The sequence below is a fragment of the Schistocerca americana genome, chromosome 6, assembly GCF_021461395.2.
Source record: "Schistocerca americana isolate TAMUIC-IGC-003095 chromosome 6, iqSchAmer2.1, whole genome shotgun sequence".
NCBI lineage: Eukaryota > Metazoa > Arthropoda > Insecta > Orthoptera > Acrididae > Schistocerca > Schistocerca americana.
In genome coordinates this window covers 290,330,811-290,348,972 of record NC_060124.1, presented here as the reverse complement: position 1 = coordinate 290,348,972, position 18,162 = coordinate 290,330,811, and the positions used below count along the sequence as shown (strand labels likewise).

The window sequence follows — 18,162 nt, the reverse complement described above, 5'->3', positions numbered from 1 at the left end:
TCAACAAGGTTGAGGTTACGGATATGAAAGTAGCTAGGATGATTGCAGGTACTAGTAGATGGGAATAATGGCAGGAGGGTGTCCACAATGAGGAAATCAAAGAAAAACTGGGAATGAACTGTATAGATGTAGCAGTCAGGGCGAACAGGCTTAGATGGTGGGGTCATGTTACACGCATGGGAGAAGCAAGGTTACCCAAGAGACTCATGGATTCAGCAGTAGAGGGTAGGAGGAGTCGGGGCAGACCGAGGAGAAGGTACCTGGATTCGGTTAAGAATGATTTTGAAGTAATAGGTTTAACATCAGAAGAGGCACCAATGTTAGCACTGAACAGGGGATCATGGAGGAACTGTATAAGGGGGGCTATGCTCCAGACTGAACGCTGAAAGGCATAATCAGTCTTAAATGATGATGATGATGATGATGATGACGATTCACAAAGTGCCAATACATAAGTAATGTCTAATCATAAAGAGAAAATAACAAATTTTCTATCATTTAAATTATTCTCTTGCAAAGACAATAAACACTTATTTGATGTGATTTACCCACTCTTATATTTCACTATGATTTCTATTACTGAAAATTATTATTTCAAAGTGGTTTAGTGCGCTGACAATAGGCCAGCAGGGATATGTATACATAGCAAGTGAAAATATCATGGGTTACAACACACTGTTACACTGTTGCTGTGAACTACAGATAGTACTAGATGGCAGTGCACAGATCCTTTCTTGGGTTATCAACAATCCTAACAGAAGGCACAAAGTGCAAGGGCAGGACAGAATTTTTACACACAGTGCAAACAAGAGTCTGGTGCCACCAGCCTGACTAACTGCTAACCTTCCACCCCCTTGACATTTTCAAGTTCCAACCAAAACATGTTAACATACCATACAAAGCTGAAATACATACATAAACTACAGATAATTTAGGAAGAATGTATAAGTTGATTCAAAAAAACTATTTGTACAGTATTCTGAGCACCACTTGTACATGAAAGCAGCCACACCGAAAGATGATTCATGAAGACATAAAATCAGCTGTATTGAAATGTGTCAAATAAAACATCACAATAATGATGTCTGGAAAAAAAACACTATTCAAACAAAGTGATTTTCTGCTGAATGAGGTAAGAAAATGATGAATAAAAGCCTGCTTAAGAGCAGGAGTTCATCATTAGAAGATTCATATCAGTTTCAAACACAATACTTGTATTTTTCATTGGTCACATTACATAAAAAGAAATTTCCTACAGGGCAATACCTGTAACACAAAGATAACTATTTCCTAAAAACCCAACGATGCTCATTGCATCTATAGTAATGAGCAGACCCTCTGCAAATATACCAAGGGTCACACTGAGACCTCCACAGACCAAAATTACCCCCTCAACCTTGTACAGAAACAGATCTCCCAAATCATGCTTCTTCAGTCACCTACCACCTCCCACATATCCACCATCCAGCCACAAAGGAGCACTCCCTTCGTGACTTAGTATGACCCAGGACCGAAGCAACTGAATTAGATTCTCTGCCAGGGTTTCGACTACCTATTGTCATGCTCTGAAATGAGAAATCTCGTATCTACTATCCTTCCCATCCCTCTGACAGTGGTATTCTGCCATCCTCTGTACCTACGTAACATCCTTATCCATCCCTAATCCATCCCTGCTACCAAAATCGTCTCTCTTGGCTCATATCCCTTCAACAGATCTAGATGCAAGACCTGTTCCATGCATTCTCCTACTATCACCTACACCAGTAAGGACACAGACATCTATTATCCCATCAAACACAGGGCTATCTGTGATAGTAGACACACTATCACCTACACCAGTAAGGACACAGTCATCTATTATCCCATCAAACGCAGGGCTATCTGTGATAGTAGACACATGATCTACAAACTCAGCTGCAACCTCTGTGCTGCTTTCTATGTGGGCATGACAACTAGTAAGCTGTCTGTTAGCATGAGTGGCCAAGAGACAGCTGCACCACTTAGTTGCTAAACATGCTGTCCAACACAATGTGCTTCACTTCAATTACTTCTTCACTGGCTGCACCACCTGGATCCTTCATATTGTTGTGACTCGCCGATCAAAGTGTCGCCGCGCAATTACGCGCGTCCTCTACGTGCGGCGCTGTCTGCCAGCCATGCAGCAGCTGCGCCACCTAAGTGGCCAGCCAGGCAGCGGCTGCTAGACTTGGACTCAGTGCTCATTCGAATGTTACTGTGTTCACATGTATCGCTTGTCAACTTGCTCTGTGACTTATATGTGTTGTGTCGTTTTGAAATATATGTGTTCAACTTGACGTTATAACAATTGGCGACGAGGATGGGATTTTTCCTTGTCACCGTTGACCCATAGGTTTCCATGGTTACTGTCGAGCAACTACTGCAAGGTCTCATTGAACAGCAAACGCTTCTAACATCGGCGATTCGCGATTTCGTCGCGGCGTCAAATGCGGGGCGTTTCTCATCGTTGGCTATACCTCCTTTTCCTCCTTACGACGAGATGGCAGAAGACTGGTCTTATTATGACAAACGTCTTCGACAGCACTTCTTGGCATTTCATGTCACAGATGAACAACCATGTAAGTCTCTGTTCCTTTCCTGGATTTCACCTCAAATGTATCGGTTGTTGTCGCAATTGGCTCCTTTGAAGGATCCCGCGTCTTTGTCCTTTGCTGAAATGTGCTCACTTCTGCCTGTCTATTTTCAAAAGCAAACGCATGTGGTAGCCTCTCGTGTTGCCTTTTATAGTTGTCAAAAACAGCCGCATCAATCGTACTGCGCTTGGGCTGCTGAACTTCACGGCCTCAGTCGAAAGTGTCAATTTGTTACTGACGTTCACAAAGAATCCTATGCCAATTCCATAGTACGGGATGCTATTATCCGGTCGGCACCCGACAAAGAAGTTTGGCAACGTGCCCTTCAGTTGGCAAATCTGACTCTAGGTGAAGTCCTCTCCATCGCGCAGTCTTTCGAAATTTCTCGCGCCGCTGGGGCGCAAATAGAGGCGTGGGGTGACGTCGGGGAAATACAACCTCTGTGCGCTGTTGATGACACGTGCGGCACGTCCCCACCGGCCGACGTGGCCGCAGTGCACTCCCACGTGCAGCCTCGGCCTAACCGTAAACAACCCGCTAACAAACTGCAGCAAAACCCCCGGCAACTTCCGTCATGTCCACGATGTTTTACGAAACATTCACGCGAGGATTGTCCCCAACGTTGGGCTGTGTGTCACAATTGCAAAAAGAAAGGTCATGTGTCTTCCGTCTGCAAATCCGACCGCATACATGATGTTCATGAACATAACGCTGATTCTGATTCTGTGTTGTCTGTCAATTGCACTTCTTCCCTTTCAGGGAAGTTGTTCCTCACTGTCCAAATTCTTGGTCGAGATGTTCGCATGCAGGTGGATACCGGTTCTGCTGCCACTATAATTAATTCTCAGACGTATCTTCAGTGGGGTTCTCCACTCCTGTCATCTGTCACTCCACAATTACGGACGTACAATAAAAAGAAGATTTCTCTCTTGGGACAAATTAATGCTGAGGTATCTTATAAATCCGTCGTTCGCACTGTTCCCATATTTGTGGTCGACCAGAGTAACGCAGAGAATCTTTTTGGTTTCGATGCCTTTCGCGTTTTTGGGTTCTCCATAGATGACTCTGTCAATATCATCTCTGATGCTATTCCTTATGCTCAATTGGATTCCTTGTCGACGGCATTTTCGTCCCTTTTTTCTCCTGGGTTAGGCCGTGCAAACGACTTTGAAGCTCATATCACGCTCAAACCCACTGCTCGGCCTACGATTTTTCGGGCTCAGCCCATTCCTGTGGCCCTTCGTCTCACTACTTCAGGGGTCTTGCTTCCTGTCACTTCCAGTGAGTGGTCCTCGCCTGTCGTTGTCGTTGCTAAGTCAAATGGTGATATTCGTCTCTGTGGCGATTTCAAAGCCACTGTCAATGCTCAATGCCTCATCGACACTTACCCTATGCCCCGACCTGAAGAACTGTTCACTAAACTTGCTGGAGGCCAGTATTTTTCTAAACTTGACCTGGCAGAAGCTTATCATCAACTTCCTCTCGAAACTGCTTCCCGGCAGTTTCTGGTCCTTAACACGCCTTTCGGCCTCTATCAATACCAACACTTGCCATTCGGGGATGCTAGCGCCCCTGCACTCTTCCAGCGATTCTTGGAACAATTATTGCTCCCTGTCCCTGGGTGTATCAATTACATGGACGACATTGTTGTCACTAGCTCCACCACTGAAGAACATCTTAAAAATCTCCGCACACTTTTTCATGTCTTACAGACTGCCGGTCTTAAGTGTAATCTTCAGAAATCACAATTTTTTCAGGCATCTATCACGTACTTGGGGTTTCTACTCTCTTGGGATGGTATTCGTCCACTTCAGCAAACTGTCGCTGCGATCGATGCCCTTCCTCGCCCTACATCTGTTAAGGAACTGCATGCCTTCTTGGGGAAAATAGCACACTATCAAAAGTTTTTACCGTCTGCGGCTTTGGTGGCTCAGCCGTTGCATCGCCTGTTGCATAAAAACGTGCCTCTTCATTGGTCCGCATCATGCAATGCGGCTTTCCAGAAATTGAAGACTGTGCTGAAATAGGCCCGGTGCCTGGCTACTTATCGACATGGCCAACATCTTGTTCTTGCCACGGACGCCTCTCAATACGGGGTCGGTGCAGTCCTTGCGCACCGTTTTTCTGACGGTTCAGAACAACTCATTACTTATGCCTCCAAAACGCTCACGGATGCCCTACAAAAGTATTCTCAAATTGAAAAAGAAGCTTTGGCCATTATTTATGCTCTTCCTAAGTTTGGTGTTTTTCTCTATGGCTCCAAATTTCATCTAGTTACGGATCACAAACCACTTGTTTCCTTATTTCATCCATCAACGCCACTTCCCGACAAGGCTGCACACCGCCTCCAGCGTTGGGCTCTTTACTTGTCTCGTTTCAATTATGAGATTCATTTCCGGCCAACGGCTCAACATGCAAATGCTGATGCTCTGTCTCGCCTTCCCATGGGTCCTGATCTAGTATTCGATAGGGACGAACTTTCGTGTTTCCACTTGGATGTTGCCGAGCAGTGGGTTGTGGACGGGTTCCCCATCACCGGGGACCGGCTGGCGGCTGCTACGGGTTCTGACCCTAGCCTCTCCCAGGTTTTACACTGTACTCAGAAGGGTTGGCCAGATCGCCCGTCCGCTAAGACTTCTGATCCGTTGCGGAACTACTACGGCTAGGGATAGTGTTATCCTCCTTTCCACCGACAATACCTCGCCGCGTATTGTGGTACCTGTGTCTTTGTGTGCTTCGGTCTTGCGCCTCCTTCACCAAGGGCACTGGGGTGTGTCTCGCACAAAATCTCTGGCGTGCCGTCATGTGTACTGGCCTGGTATCGACTCTGAAATAGCACACATGGTCACTGCCTGCGGCCCTTGTGCGTCCAGGCCGCCGCCCCAAAGTCATCTTTGTCACCGTGGCCTTCGCCTGAGAAGCCCTGGGAGCGCATTCATGCTGACTTCGCGGGACCCTTTTTAGGTACTTATTGGCTCCTCGTCATTGACGCCTACTCTAACTTTCCTTTTATTGTCCGTTGCACGTCGCCTACCACCGCGGCAACCACAAGTGCTCTCGCCCGCATTTTTTCTTTGGAAGGCCTCCCCTCTACTCTTGTTACTGATAATGGTCCGCCATTTGCCTCTTCCGAATTTGTGGATTTTTGTGCTTGTCACGGCGTTATGCATGTCATGCCCACGTCGTTCCATCCACAATCACATGGTGAGACTGAACGATTGGTCCGCACATTTAAGGCTCAGATGCGGAAACTTCTGACTTCTTCTGCTGCTGATGATGCGCTTCTCCAGTTTCTGGCGTCTTACCGTTTCACTGCCACGGGCGACCACAGCCCGGCTGAGCTCTTACATGGCCGACAGCCCCGCACGCTATTTCATCTTCTGCGGCCTTCCACCTCACGGCCGCGGGTGCCTTCACTTGGCCGGTTCACCGTTGACGACCTCGTCTGGGTCCGGGGACATGGCAGGTGGCCAAAATGGAGTCCGGGCCGCATCTTACGACACCGTGGCCGATGCCTGTATGAAATCCAGACGGACACGGGTGTAGCAGTGCGTCATTCGGACCAGCTTCGGCCTCGTGTGCCGACAACGCCTGTTCCGAATGCCGCTACACCAGCTTCAGCTCTACCTGACGCTCGGGATCTTGGCATCTCTCAATACTCACAACGCAGCCCTCTTACCGTCATCGCAGTGCCAGCACAAGAACGGACACCACCAGGAGACGTGCCCATGCAGGAACCAGATGACCATCCTCTGTCGGAGCCAATCTATTGGCCTCCTCCTCCTACAGACGGCGACACGTCGCCCATGTCTCCTGTTATATCAACTGGACTTGCCGCAACGGTCAGATTGGTGCACAGGGCCCCAGCAGATTCGACTCCTATGTCTCCTGTCATCTCGACCCATTATCATCGGGGACACTTCCGTCCATACGGGAAGCCTCCTCCTCAAGACTTTACCGCCAGTCAAACAACGCCTATGGATGTTAGCCATCTCCAGGCCACCTCCATCAAGACCAGTGCAACAATTTCAAAAAGGGGAAAAGTGTTGTGACTCACCGATCATTCAAAGTGCCGCCGCGCAATTACGCGCGTCCTCTACGTGCGGCGCTGTCTGCCAGCCATGCAGCAGCCGCGCCACCTAAGCGGCCAGCCAGGCAGCGGTCACTAGACTTGGACTCAGTGCTCATTCGAATGTTACTGTGTTCACATGTATTGCTTGTCAACTTGCTCTGCGACTTATATGTGTTGTGTCGTTTTGAAATATGTGTGTTCAACTTGACGTTATAACACATATCAACACCATTTTTTTCTGAATAAGGCAGATGGGAACTCTCTCAGCAACACATGCACGTTCCCATAATCCCTCCCTATGCCCCTGGCCTCAACCTTCACTAGTCTCTGCCCTCCCCCTATCTACTCCCTCCCTGCTCCCACTCCAGAATTGCATAGCCTTCTATTCTGCCAATGTGCCCACCAGTCTTTTTCCTCTTCTTTACTTCTCTCCTTCTCTGCCCCTTCCCACCCTTCCCCCCCCCCCCCCCCCCCTCAAAAAAAAAAACACGTCTCAGACACACACACACACAAACCTCCCGATTGCACCAAGTAACCCTACCCTGTCCCCACCACATCACTGCACATTTTCACAAGCAACACAACACCTTGCTCTACCCTTACCCCTATCTTCCTATCCATGCCTCCTGCCCACCATTAACTCCTATTTACCCCATCCACCCACACCAGACTGCTTCTCCCATCAGGGTCTGTTGGAGTCTGCAGTCAGACCGCAGGGGCCAGAGACTCGGCTCTTGTGTGTGTGTGTGTGTGTGTGTGTGTGTGTGTGTGTGTGTGTGTGTTTCTCTATATTTTTACATAATATATAATATTTTCTATATCATTAATGCAGAATGATGAAACCTACATTTAAATTTGTATTTGGCAAGAGGCCACATGCACAATGGGTCATAGTGCACCAGCACCCTTAGAGCATCTTCATATTTTCTTGTCAATGGTGTACAGGTATCTTGTCAATGGTGTTCAGGTAGGACAACAGTTTATAGGGTTTTTACCCTTATGGTTATTACATGACAATTATATGGATGACAGCAGCATTATTTCTTGACATCTCCCAATACCATAGGTAGAAACATTACATGAAACTCAAAGTCAACAGAAACATTATCATAACAGAGCTACAAAATGTATTGCCACCATGATTATTAGCAACAACACGTCTGGACAGCTCTGCATGTTAAAAGCACTGCCTCCAGGAAATGTCGGAGCTCTGGCACTAGACTGAATCTGCCTGGCAGATTAACGATGGTGGATGGTGTGCCAGGTAACTTGATAGCTGGTTTCCCACATCCCGTTAGGTGAATATCGAGTGGGACCCAATTCCTAACTCAGTTACATGATTCGCAAACATTTTCACTCGCTTTCACATAAATCACAATTACACACAAACAATTATCCCCAGGGGAGGAGGGGAGTGTAACAGGGTGCGACAGGAAGGGCATCTGCAAAACCCTAAACTAACCACACAAAATCTGTTAATACCAATGCCAACCCTGAACTGTGAAGGACACAAGAACACGAAAAAGAAGCGGCTTAACAACAGCCTTTAAGATAATATCAAAGAAATAATGTATATGTTTATCAGGAAAGTGGAGTACACATCAACTGTGGACAAAAATGTGTGCTTATTTCAGAACCTATCTGGAGCCTACACACAAACCCATAGCTCTAAAGTAATGTATATTACCCACCAACACAGTTCAACGCAAATTTAAAATGGATCCTTGTACAGATTTTGATAAACACTCCTTCTGTTCAGTAACCAGATCTTCCTCTTAATGAATGTAGGAAATAAAACGAATCAATGAGCTTTATGTATTCAAACAGTGACAGATGAAGATCTACACACCAAGTGGCAGCAGATGCAAGTATGTGGGAAGTCAGAGACTTGCTAGCTTTTGAAACCAGAGGCTGTTTTTAGTAAAAGGAAGTTGGGTGCCAGTCTGCAGCAAATATACAGTCCAAATAAAGGCTGAAATATTGAATAATGAGAACACAAACCCTACTCACCCACATATTTTATGACCTGCACTGCTAACAGTGTTAATCTTGGTGGTGCTGGGATTTCAAGACAATGTGAGTTCCAACTTTGTGAAATAAAAAGATTAACATTAACAGAGATTTTCATTTGTGCTTGGAACAACACAACAATACACATAATAAAAAAAATATTTTAGTGCTTTCCTCTTTCATAAAGAAAGAACTGTAGTCGAATTAAGTCGGGTGATGCTGAGGGAATTAGATTAGGAAATGAGAGACTTAAAGTAGTAAAGGAGTTTTGCTATTTGGGGAGCAAAATAACTGATGATGGTCGAAGTAGAGAGGATATAAAATGTAGACTGGCAATGGCAAGGAAAGCGTTTCTGAAGAAGAGAAATTTGTCAACATCGAGTATAGATTTAAGTGTCAGGAAGTCATTTCTGAAAGTATTTGTATGGAGTGTAGCCATGTATGGAAGTGAAACATGGACGATAAATAGTTTGGACAAGAAGAGAATAGAAGCTCTCGAAATGTGGTGCTACAGAAGAATGCTGAAGATTAGATGGGTAGACCACATAACTAATGAGGAAGTATTGAATAGGGTTGGGGAGAAGACAAGTTTGTGGCACAACTTGACCAGAAGAAGGGATCGGTTGGTAGGACATGTTCTGAGGCATCAAGGGATCACCAATTTAGTATTGGAGGGCAGCATGGAGGGTAAAAATCGTAGAGGGAGACCAAGAGATGACTACACCAAGCAGATTCAGAAGGATGTAGGTTGCAGTAGGTACTGGGAGATGATGAGGCTTGCACAGGATAGAGTAGCATGGAGAGCTGCATCAAACCAGTCTCAGGACTGAAGACCACAACAACAACAACAAAGAAAGAACTAATTTCTATAGGCATTCAGATGCAATGTATATCCCATTTCCCCAATACTGAGTACTAGGTTTCTGTGAGAGACATCCCAGTGTCATTGTCCATGACCTTCATAAAAAAAATGTAGTCTTGAAGTTACACCTCAAATGAATGGTTCTTCACTATCATTCATGGCTTATTTTAATTGTCTCTTTACTTTCAACAATATATTTATCGTAACCTTAACAGTAAAGTTGTTGTTGTATTTGAAATTCAGCATGGAAGAGGAAGAAGAAGATGACTTTTGCAGATATATTGCAGGAACTGAACCGGAAGACTCTTTAAGGACAGACGTGAACTATCTCGAGAAATTCTATAAACAAAGTTCAAGAAATGGCTTTAAATGATTACCCTAGGATTATGCTACAACCCCTTATGCATCACTCACATAGAGACTGTGAAGATAAGATTAGAATAACTACTGCACACACAGAGGCATTCAAACAATCATTCTTCTTGTGCTTCATAGATGAATGGAACAGGAAAAAAACCCTAAAAGCTGGTACAATGGGATGTACCCTCTTCCATACACCCTCACAGTGGTTCACAGAGTACAGAAGCAGATGTAGAAGATGCTGAATTTATGGTATTTTCAATAGCATGGTCAAGACTTCCCTTACTACATATGAAAACACACATCTGTTTTCAGGCAAAATGTTGGTACTGTCACTAAAACCTATAAAGATATATGCACTACACAAGCTTTTAGGACTAATAGTTCCTTCTTCGGAAATGAGAGAGGGATAGACTGGTGAAGGTTAAAACAGAATGCCAAGTGACCCAACCTCACAATGAGAGGGACCCATCTTTTTAACCTACCCGAATCCATCTTTATCTCCATCCTGAAGAAGGAATTATTAATTCAGAAAGCAAGGATAATGTATATACTTTTATATTTCTACCAACAGTATTTAAATTTCTCCTGAAAATACTGGCCAGAAACTCTGTCTCATAATGTTATAGCTCACTTGAGTGTCTTGTTGGTCCACTCAGAGTTCGTCGACTTCCTCTTTCCTAACACTAGAAATCCTGGAATTTCACAAACTTTTAAATGTGTGTTATATAGTTGCTATTATGAACAAGTATAGTGGGCAGGTCCCCAGGCAAGGTGAGAAAAAATGGTACTTTTTACCATCTGCATTACAGAAGGTGGTACTCTCTAGTTTTAAGTTTTGATGTCAGGAAAGCTGTTAGGTGTGTGGTTTGTAAAATGTTGTTGCCTGGGCTGGTACATTATGGATCTGAATGACAAGTTTACCATCCTTATGCCAAAAGAGGAGAAACCTGAAATGCCGAGCACCGTGTGTCTTTCTTTCTTTCTTCCTTTGTAAAGTATGGTGCAGTGGTGGAGTATGTCAACTGACAAAGTTATGGAGAGCTTATGAAAAATTCTCAGAGTGGTTCCTTCCTGAACTAGCAATGGTTTTATGTAGCACTGTCCAGATGACAACTCATGGCAATCCATTCAGTGGGGAAACTAGTTTGAAAATTATAGACTAATAATCTGTAATATGGTTACCTGACTCCTTACTTTTGTTATAGCTCCTCCGTGTGCTTTTTTGCTTATGAGACAACGTGAATGTTCAGCTATTGATTGGTTTTCATTTTGTATGAAACATGTACAGAATTTATCAAGTGTAGGGGCACATAGATGAAACTGGAATGGTAGTGAAAAATGGAAAAGTAAATATGAGAAGGGCACAAAATTGTGGGTAACTATTTGTGTGGAGCTTTTGTTTCTGGAGGAAGGGGGTGGGTGATATTTTTGAGGTTGTTTTTAGTGTAACTGGGGGGAAGAACAAAGAGGATGCTTGTGATGTTAATAGAAAGGTACATTAAGGAGTATTTAGACCATTTCAGATTATTTTACCATATGGGGATTTGGAGAGATGGGCAATTAATCCCTTAATGAGATTTTCACTCTGCAGCGGAGTGTGCACTGATATGAAACTTCCTGGCAGATTAAAACTGTGTGTCGGACTGAGACTCGAAGTCGGGAACTTTGCCTTTCGCAGGCAAGTGCTCTACCATCTGAGCTACCCAAGCACGACTCACGCCCCATCCTCACAGCTTTACTTCTGCCACTACCATGTCTCCTACTTTCCAAACTACACAGAAGTTCTGCAAATCTTGCAGAACCAGCACTCCTGGAAGAAAGGATATTGCCGAGACATGGCTTAGCCACAGCCTGGGGGATGTTTCCAGAATGAGATTTTCACTATTTGACTGCAAGTCAAAAACTTGAATTTAAAAGTATTGAGACAGGGGCCTGTATTAATACAACAAAGATTAGACAGGGGCCTGTATTAATACAACAAAGATGTATTGGAATGGCATTGAATCTATTTTGGGCATGGGTAAAAGGTGCTCTTCTATCTTGCAGAATTGCTGTTGGCTAAAGTGGGGTGGGTTGCTTGTGGAGGGAAAGGGGGTGGGCAGCATTTTATGATTGTCATGTTTCATTTCAAAACGAATGTTTTAACTTTTCTAACTTAATATTGGTTTGCTTATTGTAGGGAAATGTGCATTGGTTGGGACAAGAGGGGGATGTTTGTGGGAGTGGGATCTTGGGGGAGTATATGGAATAAGTATTTTATATAGTCCTATCTTATTCAGTGTTGTTTGATTTGTATGCTGAATGGTGTATTTTCTCACTAGTCTTTTTCTTTTTAGTTTGACATATTTTGTAGGTTTATTGTTAAAATGTGTTTCTCAATATTCGGTTTTAATTATGGATGTAATGGTATGTGTTTAGTGGGTGTCACAAAATTCGTTTTGGCTGTATGGGTAAATTGAAATTAATGGTACTAGATGAATGTTCATATTAACCTCCTCTTCCTCCTCCTCCTTCTTCATGAATATTGTTTATTTCTCATTTGCAAGTATCAGAGAGTTCATTTTAGCTACACAGGTAATGTGCAAATAACACTAACACCCATATGTTATAAATATCTTGTTATGTTTTGGATACTGATGTCCTAGAGTTCATTTTAGCTCTATTGGTGAAGTGAATTTATCAATACCACAACTGTGGCATTTTTTTTTTCATTCCTGTATATGCCAGGTAATAAACCAGCTATTCTGTGTTATTTGGATAACTCATGTAACACGAGAGTAATGGATTTTTAATAAATTTTTGAATTTGTTTCATATCTGAGGGGAGAGGATGGAAGATGTATATCAAGTTTTGTCCATGCCAAAAGTTCCCAAGGTGCCTCAACAGTTACATACTGCCCTGCACTCCCGCATACTCACACATTCACATACTTGTGAGAGTAAAATTAAACTCTTGACATTGGGGCACAACTGGATCTATTTCCAACAAGAATAATGGCTAATAAAGTCAAACAAGTGCAACACATGCTGGCTCAAAATCAAATGACTTTATCTGAAAATGATATAGGAGGAATAGAGGATTGGCAAGAACAGTATTAATGCCATCACTCACAGGGATATGGGCAAGTGGTAGATCTGTTCCTGATTTGTACTACATAGACTTACTGACAGACAGAAGGCAAACAGATGGAAACTGATGATGATGCCATTGACATGTTCAGCCAAAAATCAATCTTATCATCAAATCATCTAACGGAATTACATCAGATGCGCCATTTAGATCTAAAACAGAGAAGGTAACCATCATGTCCACAGCACACAGCTCTCTACATCAAATGTATGTCAGATGCTTACAAGGCTGTGTTCCAATCGAATAAAAATGAAATCATCAATTTCTAAAAATGCTGATAACACAGATTGTGGCAACCAAAGCTTACTTTGAAAGAAAATGTTATTTTGCTTGTACTTTCTGCTTTCTTTATTTTATAATACCAATAATGAAACCTTTTAGGTGCACTTTGGATACTAGAAAAGACAGTAAGTCACCACTAAGGCATGAACAATATCTTGGGAGCTATAAGAAGCAGAACTCCAAATATGTATTAAAACTTATGATATCATATTCACAAGCATAACAAAACTAGGCAAACTCTAACAGAACCCTCATTATTTGATGCAAAGCACTTTTTTTCTTTTTTTAATTTGAAAACTTGATCTGAATGTCACAATATATATGGCTGATGGTAAACAGCTATTATTTTGACAAAAATAAGGCTTTTATGAATAAAAGTAGTTACATCACTCAAGACTAAGAAGGAAATATACCAAATAACCCATTTGGAGTACACTTCTAAGCAAACAGGATCTTACAGGGAAGACGTGACAAAAGGGTTGACAGAAACAAAAATTACTGAAAAAGTGCTAAAAAATGATTTAATGAGATATGCAAAATATTCAAACAAAACAGAAAAGGTGATATATAAAGAAGTGCCTTGAGTACAGGAACAGAAATGCGGATATTAAACTGCAAGCCACTCACAATCTTGGTTGTGGTGCCAGACTGATCTGTATAATTGTGTAGGCTTCCACGGCCAGTCAATCGACATAAAAGTTTACTGGGTTTGCTACCGCGTCATAATGTAAAAACTACTGCTGCTGGAGAAAAACCAATGTTTCGGCCACGATTGCAGTGGCCTTCTGCATTAGACCCAAAAGAAGGCCACTGCAATCGTGGCCGAAATGTTGGTTTTTCTCCAGCAGCAGTAGTTTTTACATTATGACGCAGTACCAAACCCAGAAAACTTTTATGTCAACAGACTGATCTTTAGTTTAGCCTGACATCAAGGTTTGGTTCACAGGTGACAGTTTATAGGGAGTAGGGAAAGCCAACAAATGTAAATAAGAAATGAATATTGTCTTCACAGATTGATTTGTAGTTTTAGTTTTGAGTTCTGTGATAACTATATTTCCTGAAAATTTCATTGTAATTAGCTAAAACAGTGAGTATAACTCATAAAAGCTTTATTACACAATAGACAAATCTCTCTCAAGTAATTTGGAGCATATTACATACATGTACCACACAGCAACTATGAAAAAATCAAGAGGAAGGAGGTATGTACTTTGTTACGTAACAATAGCACAGTGAAAAACACTCAAATAATTTCATATCATGATGCTTACATTTTAAAACTCTATGGTTTGGTGTCAATAAAAAACTTATAAGTTGGAAGCAATTACTGACTTAACTAGTAAATATTATAATTGGAGTAGAGTTAAAGGCTTACTGAATCTAATTAACATCATTTTTGAAGATATTTTCTGGCAGACTAAATATTACATGATATCAGTCCCAGTAATAAATAAAATATAGAGCATCAACTACTCCAAGCCAAAATAACTGTTTCTGGTCTTTTCAGAGACAAAGTTACTCATAAAACAGTATGGGAAATAGTTACTTAAATGATGATGATGAAATGGCAGAAAATTTTACAACTTGTTCAAGGCTGCCCTATATTTTATGACAGTGGCAATGGCATGTTTTGTGACTTGGATATTTTAAAAATTAAGTTATGCAAAATAAATAAAATCTCAAACGAGAAAATCAGTCTAAGGAACAATTTGGGTCAGGGACTTAACACGACTGCAAATAATACAGTATATGCAGTCGGTGCTTTGATAATAGAAACGTATCCCAGTGTTAATTATTGACTTACTTTTGTCAGCACAGTGGCATCTAATCTCAAATTTACTTCCATTAATCAGTGACATTACAGATGTGCAAATTATAGATCATCTACACATAGGCTTAGTGTGTGAAACTGAAAGGCGACAATGACGTGAAAAGTTGAGCTAAGGGCTATGCAAATTCTATTGCTTAATATTCACAGCACCACCATCACCACCACCCCTCACCCCTACAGCTGCTGCAAAACAGAGTGAGGTTCTAGGCACATCAGCATGGAGGTTCTCTATCTGCTCCCACATCAACATTGACTCTCCTACCATCCCCCCCCCCCCCCCCCCCCCCTCTCTCTCTCTCCCTCTCTCTCTAGGTTTAGCTTTGTGGATGGGATGAATGAGGCATTAGCCCCTACTAAAGGAAAAAAAATTAACTAATTTTGGGGGGGGGGGGGGGCGCATGGAGATACAGATGTGAAAGAGAGGAGGATGTCATTGAGAACACACACACAAAAAGTACAAACATGGTGCAGATAAGATTACACTACCCAAGGCAGCTGCCAATAATTCTTCTAGGGAACATCTCCTGTCCATTTTCCACACTTGACTTCAAAATGTGGTACAACTGTCTATGAAACTTGGAAAGTTTCAATGTACCTAGGAAATCTTAGCTATAGTATAACTTGGTGACTTATCAATCTATTTAATGTAATTTACATTTTTTAATATTCCTGTAGGCCTATATGTTTCACATTTATGAAAGTTTTGTTTTAAAATTAACACACAGAAGACTTACGCATGCTTGGAGAAAATATATCACCACTGAACAGCACTAATGGATTAAGATGGCTGAAAGATTTAATTGCAGTACAGAATCTTGCTGCTCCTCCCACTGGTTCCGTTGCTCTGGACTCGATGTTATATACATCATTATAATGCAAAATCGTAATGGGAGAAGTAGCCATAGCTCCACCTGACAAGGTAGTGAGTGTTCTCCGACCTGCCTGGCGTACCTCTAGAGACGCCTACATTGGAGAAATATAATTAGTTATTAGTTACGATTGTGAAGTGATGTTGCTACACTTTCTAACATAACGTGTGTCTACATACAATATGAAATGTGGAACAACAAGATTTCAAAATACTTTTAGTAACAATAATTGCTAACCAAATTAAATGTGTATGTACGTTTACAGCTATTTTGTGCGAAACTGCGCACGAAAACTGCAGTGATGGCCAGCAATTTAAAATGTAATGCATTAAATAGTGGTGCAACTGTCGTAACATATTTTCTACTTATATCAACAAATATTAAGCGAATAAGGCAATAGCTGTGATGTGTGTGCGCTTAACTTAAGTGCAACTAAGTTCTTAATTGTTGGCGCTCTTAAAGCAGGTGTTGGAAACAGTGGCAAGAGAAAACTGTACAAAATGATGTGGTGCAGGCGAATTTTACTTTCATGCCTGGTATCTGACAATCGTCATGCAAAGTAGAAATTCTGATTTTTCTATGAAAACACGTTAACCTGTTTCAGCCATCCAACAACACTTCTCACACCCGACGAAACCTCTCCAGGTACATCAAATGAGGAAGACTCAACCAAATTACTCCACTTTGACCTCAATGCTGCCTGAGCAGCAAAGCCTGCCATTCTGAGGTGCAGCTTCCAAATTTTTAATGATAAACTACAAAAAAGATTAAATTTTCAAAGAATACATCTGAATTACTACGAACAGGACAAGATCTGAACTTTAGCACAAACATTAACTTAGTATGACAGGAATCGCTCTATAAGGTATATGCCAATCTTTATTTCTCCTTGAGTTCATATGCAGTTTTTCTACACTCTGGAAAACATGGGAGATGTGATGTTTTACGACTCCATGCGAAAAAAATCTTACATTTAATGCTGAATTGATAATTATCTTTATTTTGGATGCGAGAGTTCTGTTAGACGCAAACTGACAACCAACTATCCCTTGACAATTCGTAATATACACTCTCCCATAAACGTAAGTACTAAATTGTTTGAAATTCAACAGCACTGTCAAATTCTTGTTGGCCAACATTACAACATAGAATTCCCCACAGATACTAATGAGCACCTAGGAAATTTGAAACACAAATATTACTTACGCGTAGCTTAACTATGGACAGATCGACTACGTCATACAGATAACGCTACCGTATCCGTTTAAGTATTCGTCGACAGTGTATATGAATCAATTCGGGTCAGGGAACTTTTATTTAACAATTACTCTCTTCACAAACGCGCCAATGACTTTAGCCTATTCACAAATAAGTGCAGCGACAATTTTTCGAACCTGTTACGAATCTGTACATCTTCATGATATAGTTATTTACTTAGCATTTGGCTGTTATCACTTCACACAAGAAAACATTTAGCAACTATTTTTATTGTTATCAACGCGAAACAAAGAAAGTGAAATTTCGGGGGAAGGTAAAAACAAGAAGAGGGTTTTTGCATGCTTTTGTGAAAGGTAACATAAATGAGGGACGCAAATTCTATATTGCAGTTGGCAAGCTGTGATAACCTGATGAAACAGTCTTGTTGCATATGGAATAATCATTATCTACGATTATAAGCTAAGATTATCTGCTGAAGCCTGAAGGATGTTACTCCTTCTTCCTTTTTTATTCTTGTAAGAAGGCGAACGCCAATAACTGCACCGAAAATACTGGACGCTCAGAGACGAGTGTCATAAATCGCTTATTACTACGACATTTACACTCTTGATCGAACAGTACGTGAGCTATGTCTCAAATCGTTTCTTCCTTCTTACTGTCATTCACTGTACTGAAAACAGAAGTAGTGATCAGTCAAACTGACAAAAAAAATGAGCGTATGGCATTGTTGGCCGGGAGGCCCCATCCAGGGAAGTTCGACCGCCGATTGCAAGTCTTATTTCAATCAACGCCTCGCTGGGTGACTTGCGTGCCAGTGATGAGAATGAAATGATTATGAGGATAACACAACACCCTGTCCACAAGCGGAAAAAATCTCCAACCTGGCCAGGAATCGAACCTGGGCCTACTACATG

At 42.0% G+C, this 18,162-nt stretch overlaps 1 protein-coding gene across 5 annotated transcripts in view; it reads right to left on the bottom strand.

Moving 5' to 3' along the window:
- Nucleotides 1-17,328, bottom strand: part of LOC124619665 (mannosylglucosyl-3-phosphoglycerate phosphatase) — a 219,864-nt gene extending 202,536 nt beyond the window's left edge. For 2 of the 5 annotated variants that reach the window (XM_047146199.1, XM_047146200.1), the window contains exons 1-3: nt 17,002-17,135; nt 16,626-16,785; nt 15,896-16,124 (exon numbers count right to left, since the gene is read on the bottom strand). In XM_047146199.1, the coding sequence (XP_047002155.1) occupies nt 15,896-16,124; nt 16,626-16,751 (355 nt within the window). In that variant the 5' untranslated portion in view covers nt 16,752-16,785; nt 17,002-17,135. Of the gene's footprint in view, nt 1-15,895; nt 16,125-16,625; nt 16,786-17,001; nt 17,179-17,236 lie in introns of those variants that run through there. The other 3 variants (XM_047146197.1, XM_047146198.1, XM_047146203.1) reach the window with 2 other exon arrangements.
- Between the last annotated feature and the right edge of the window lie 834 nt (nt 17,329-18,162).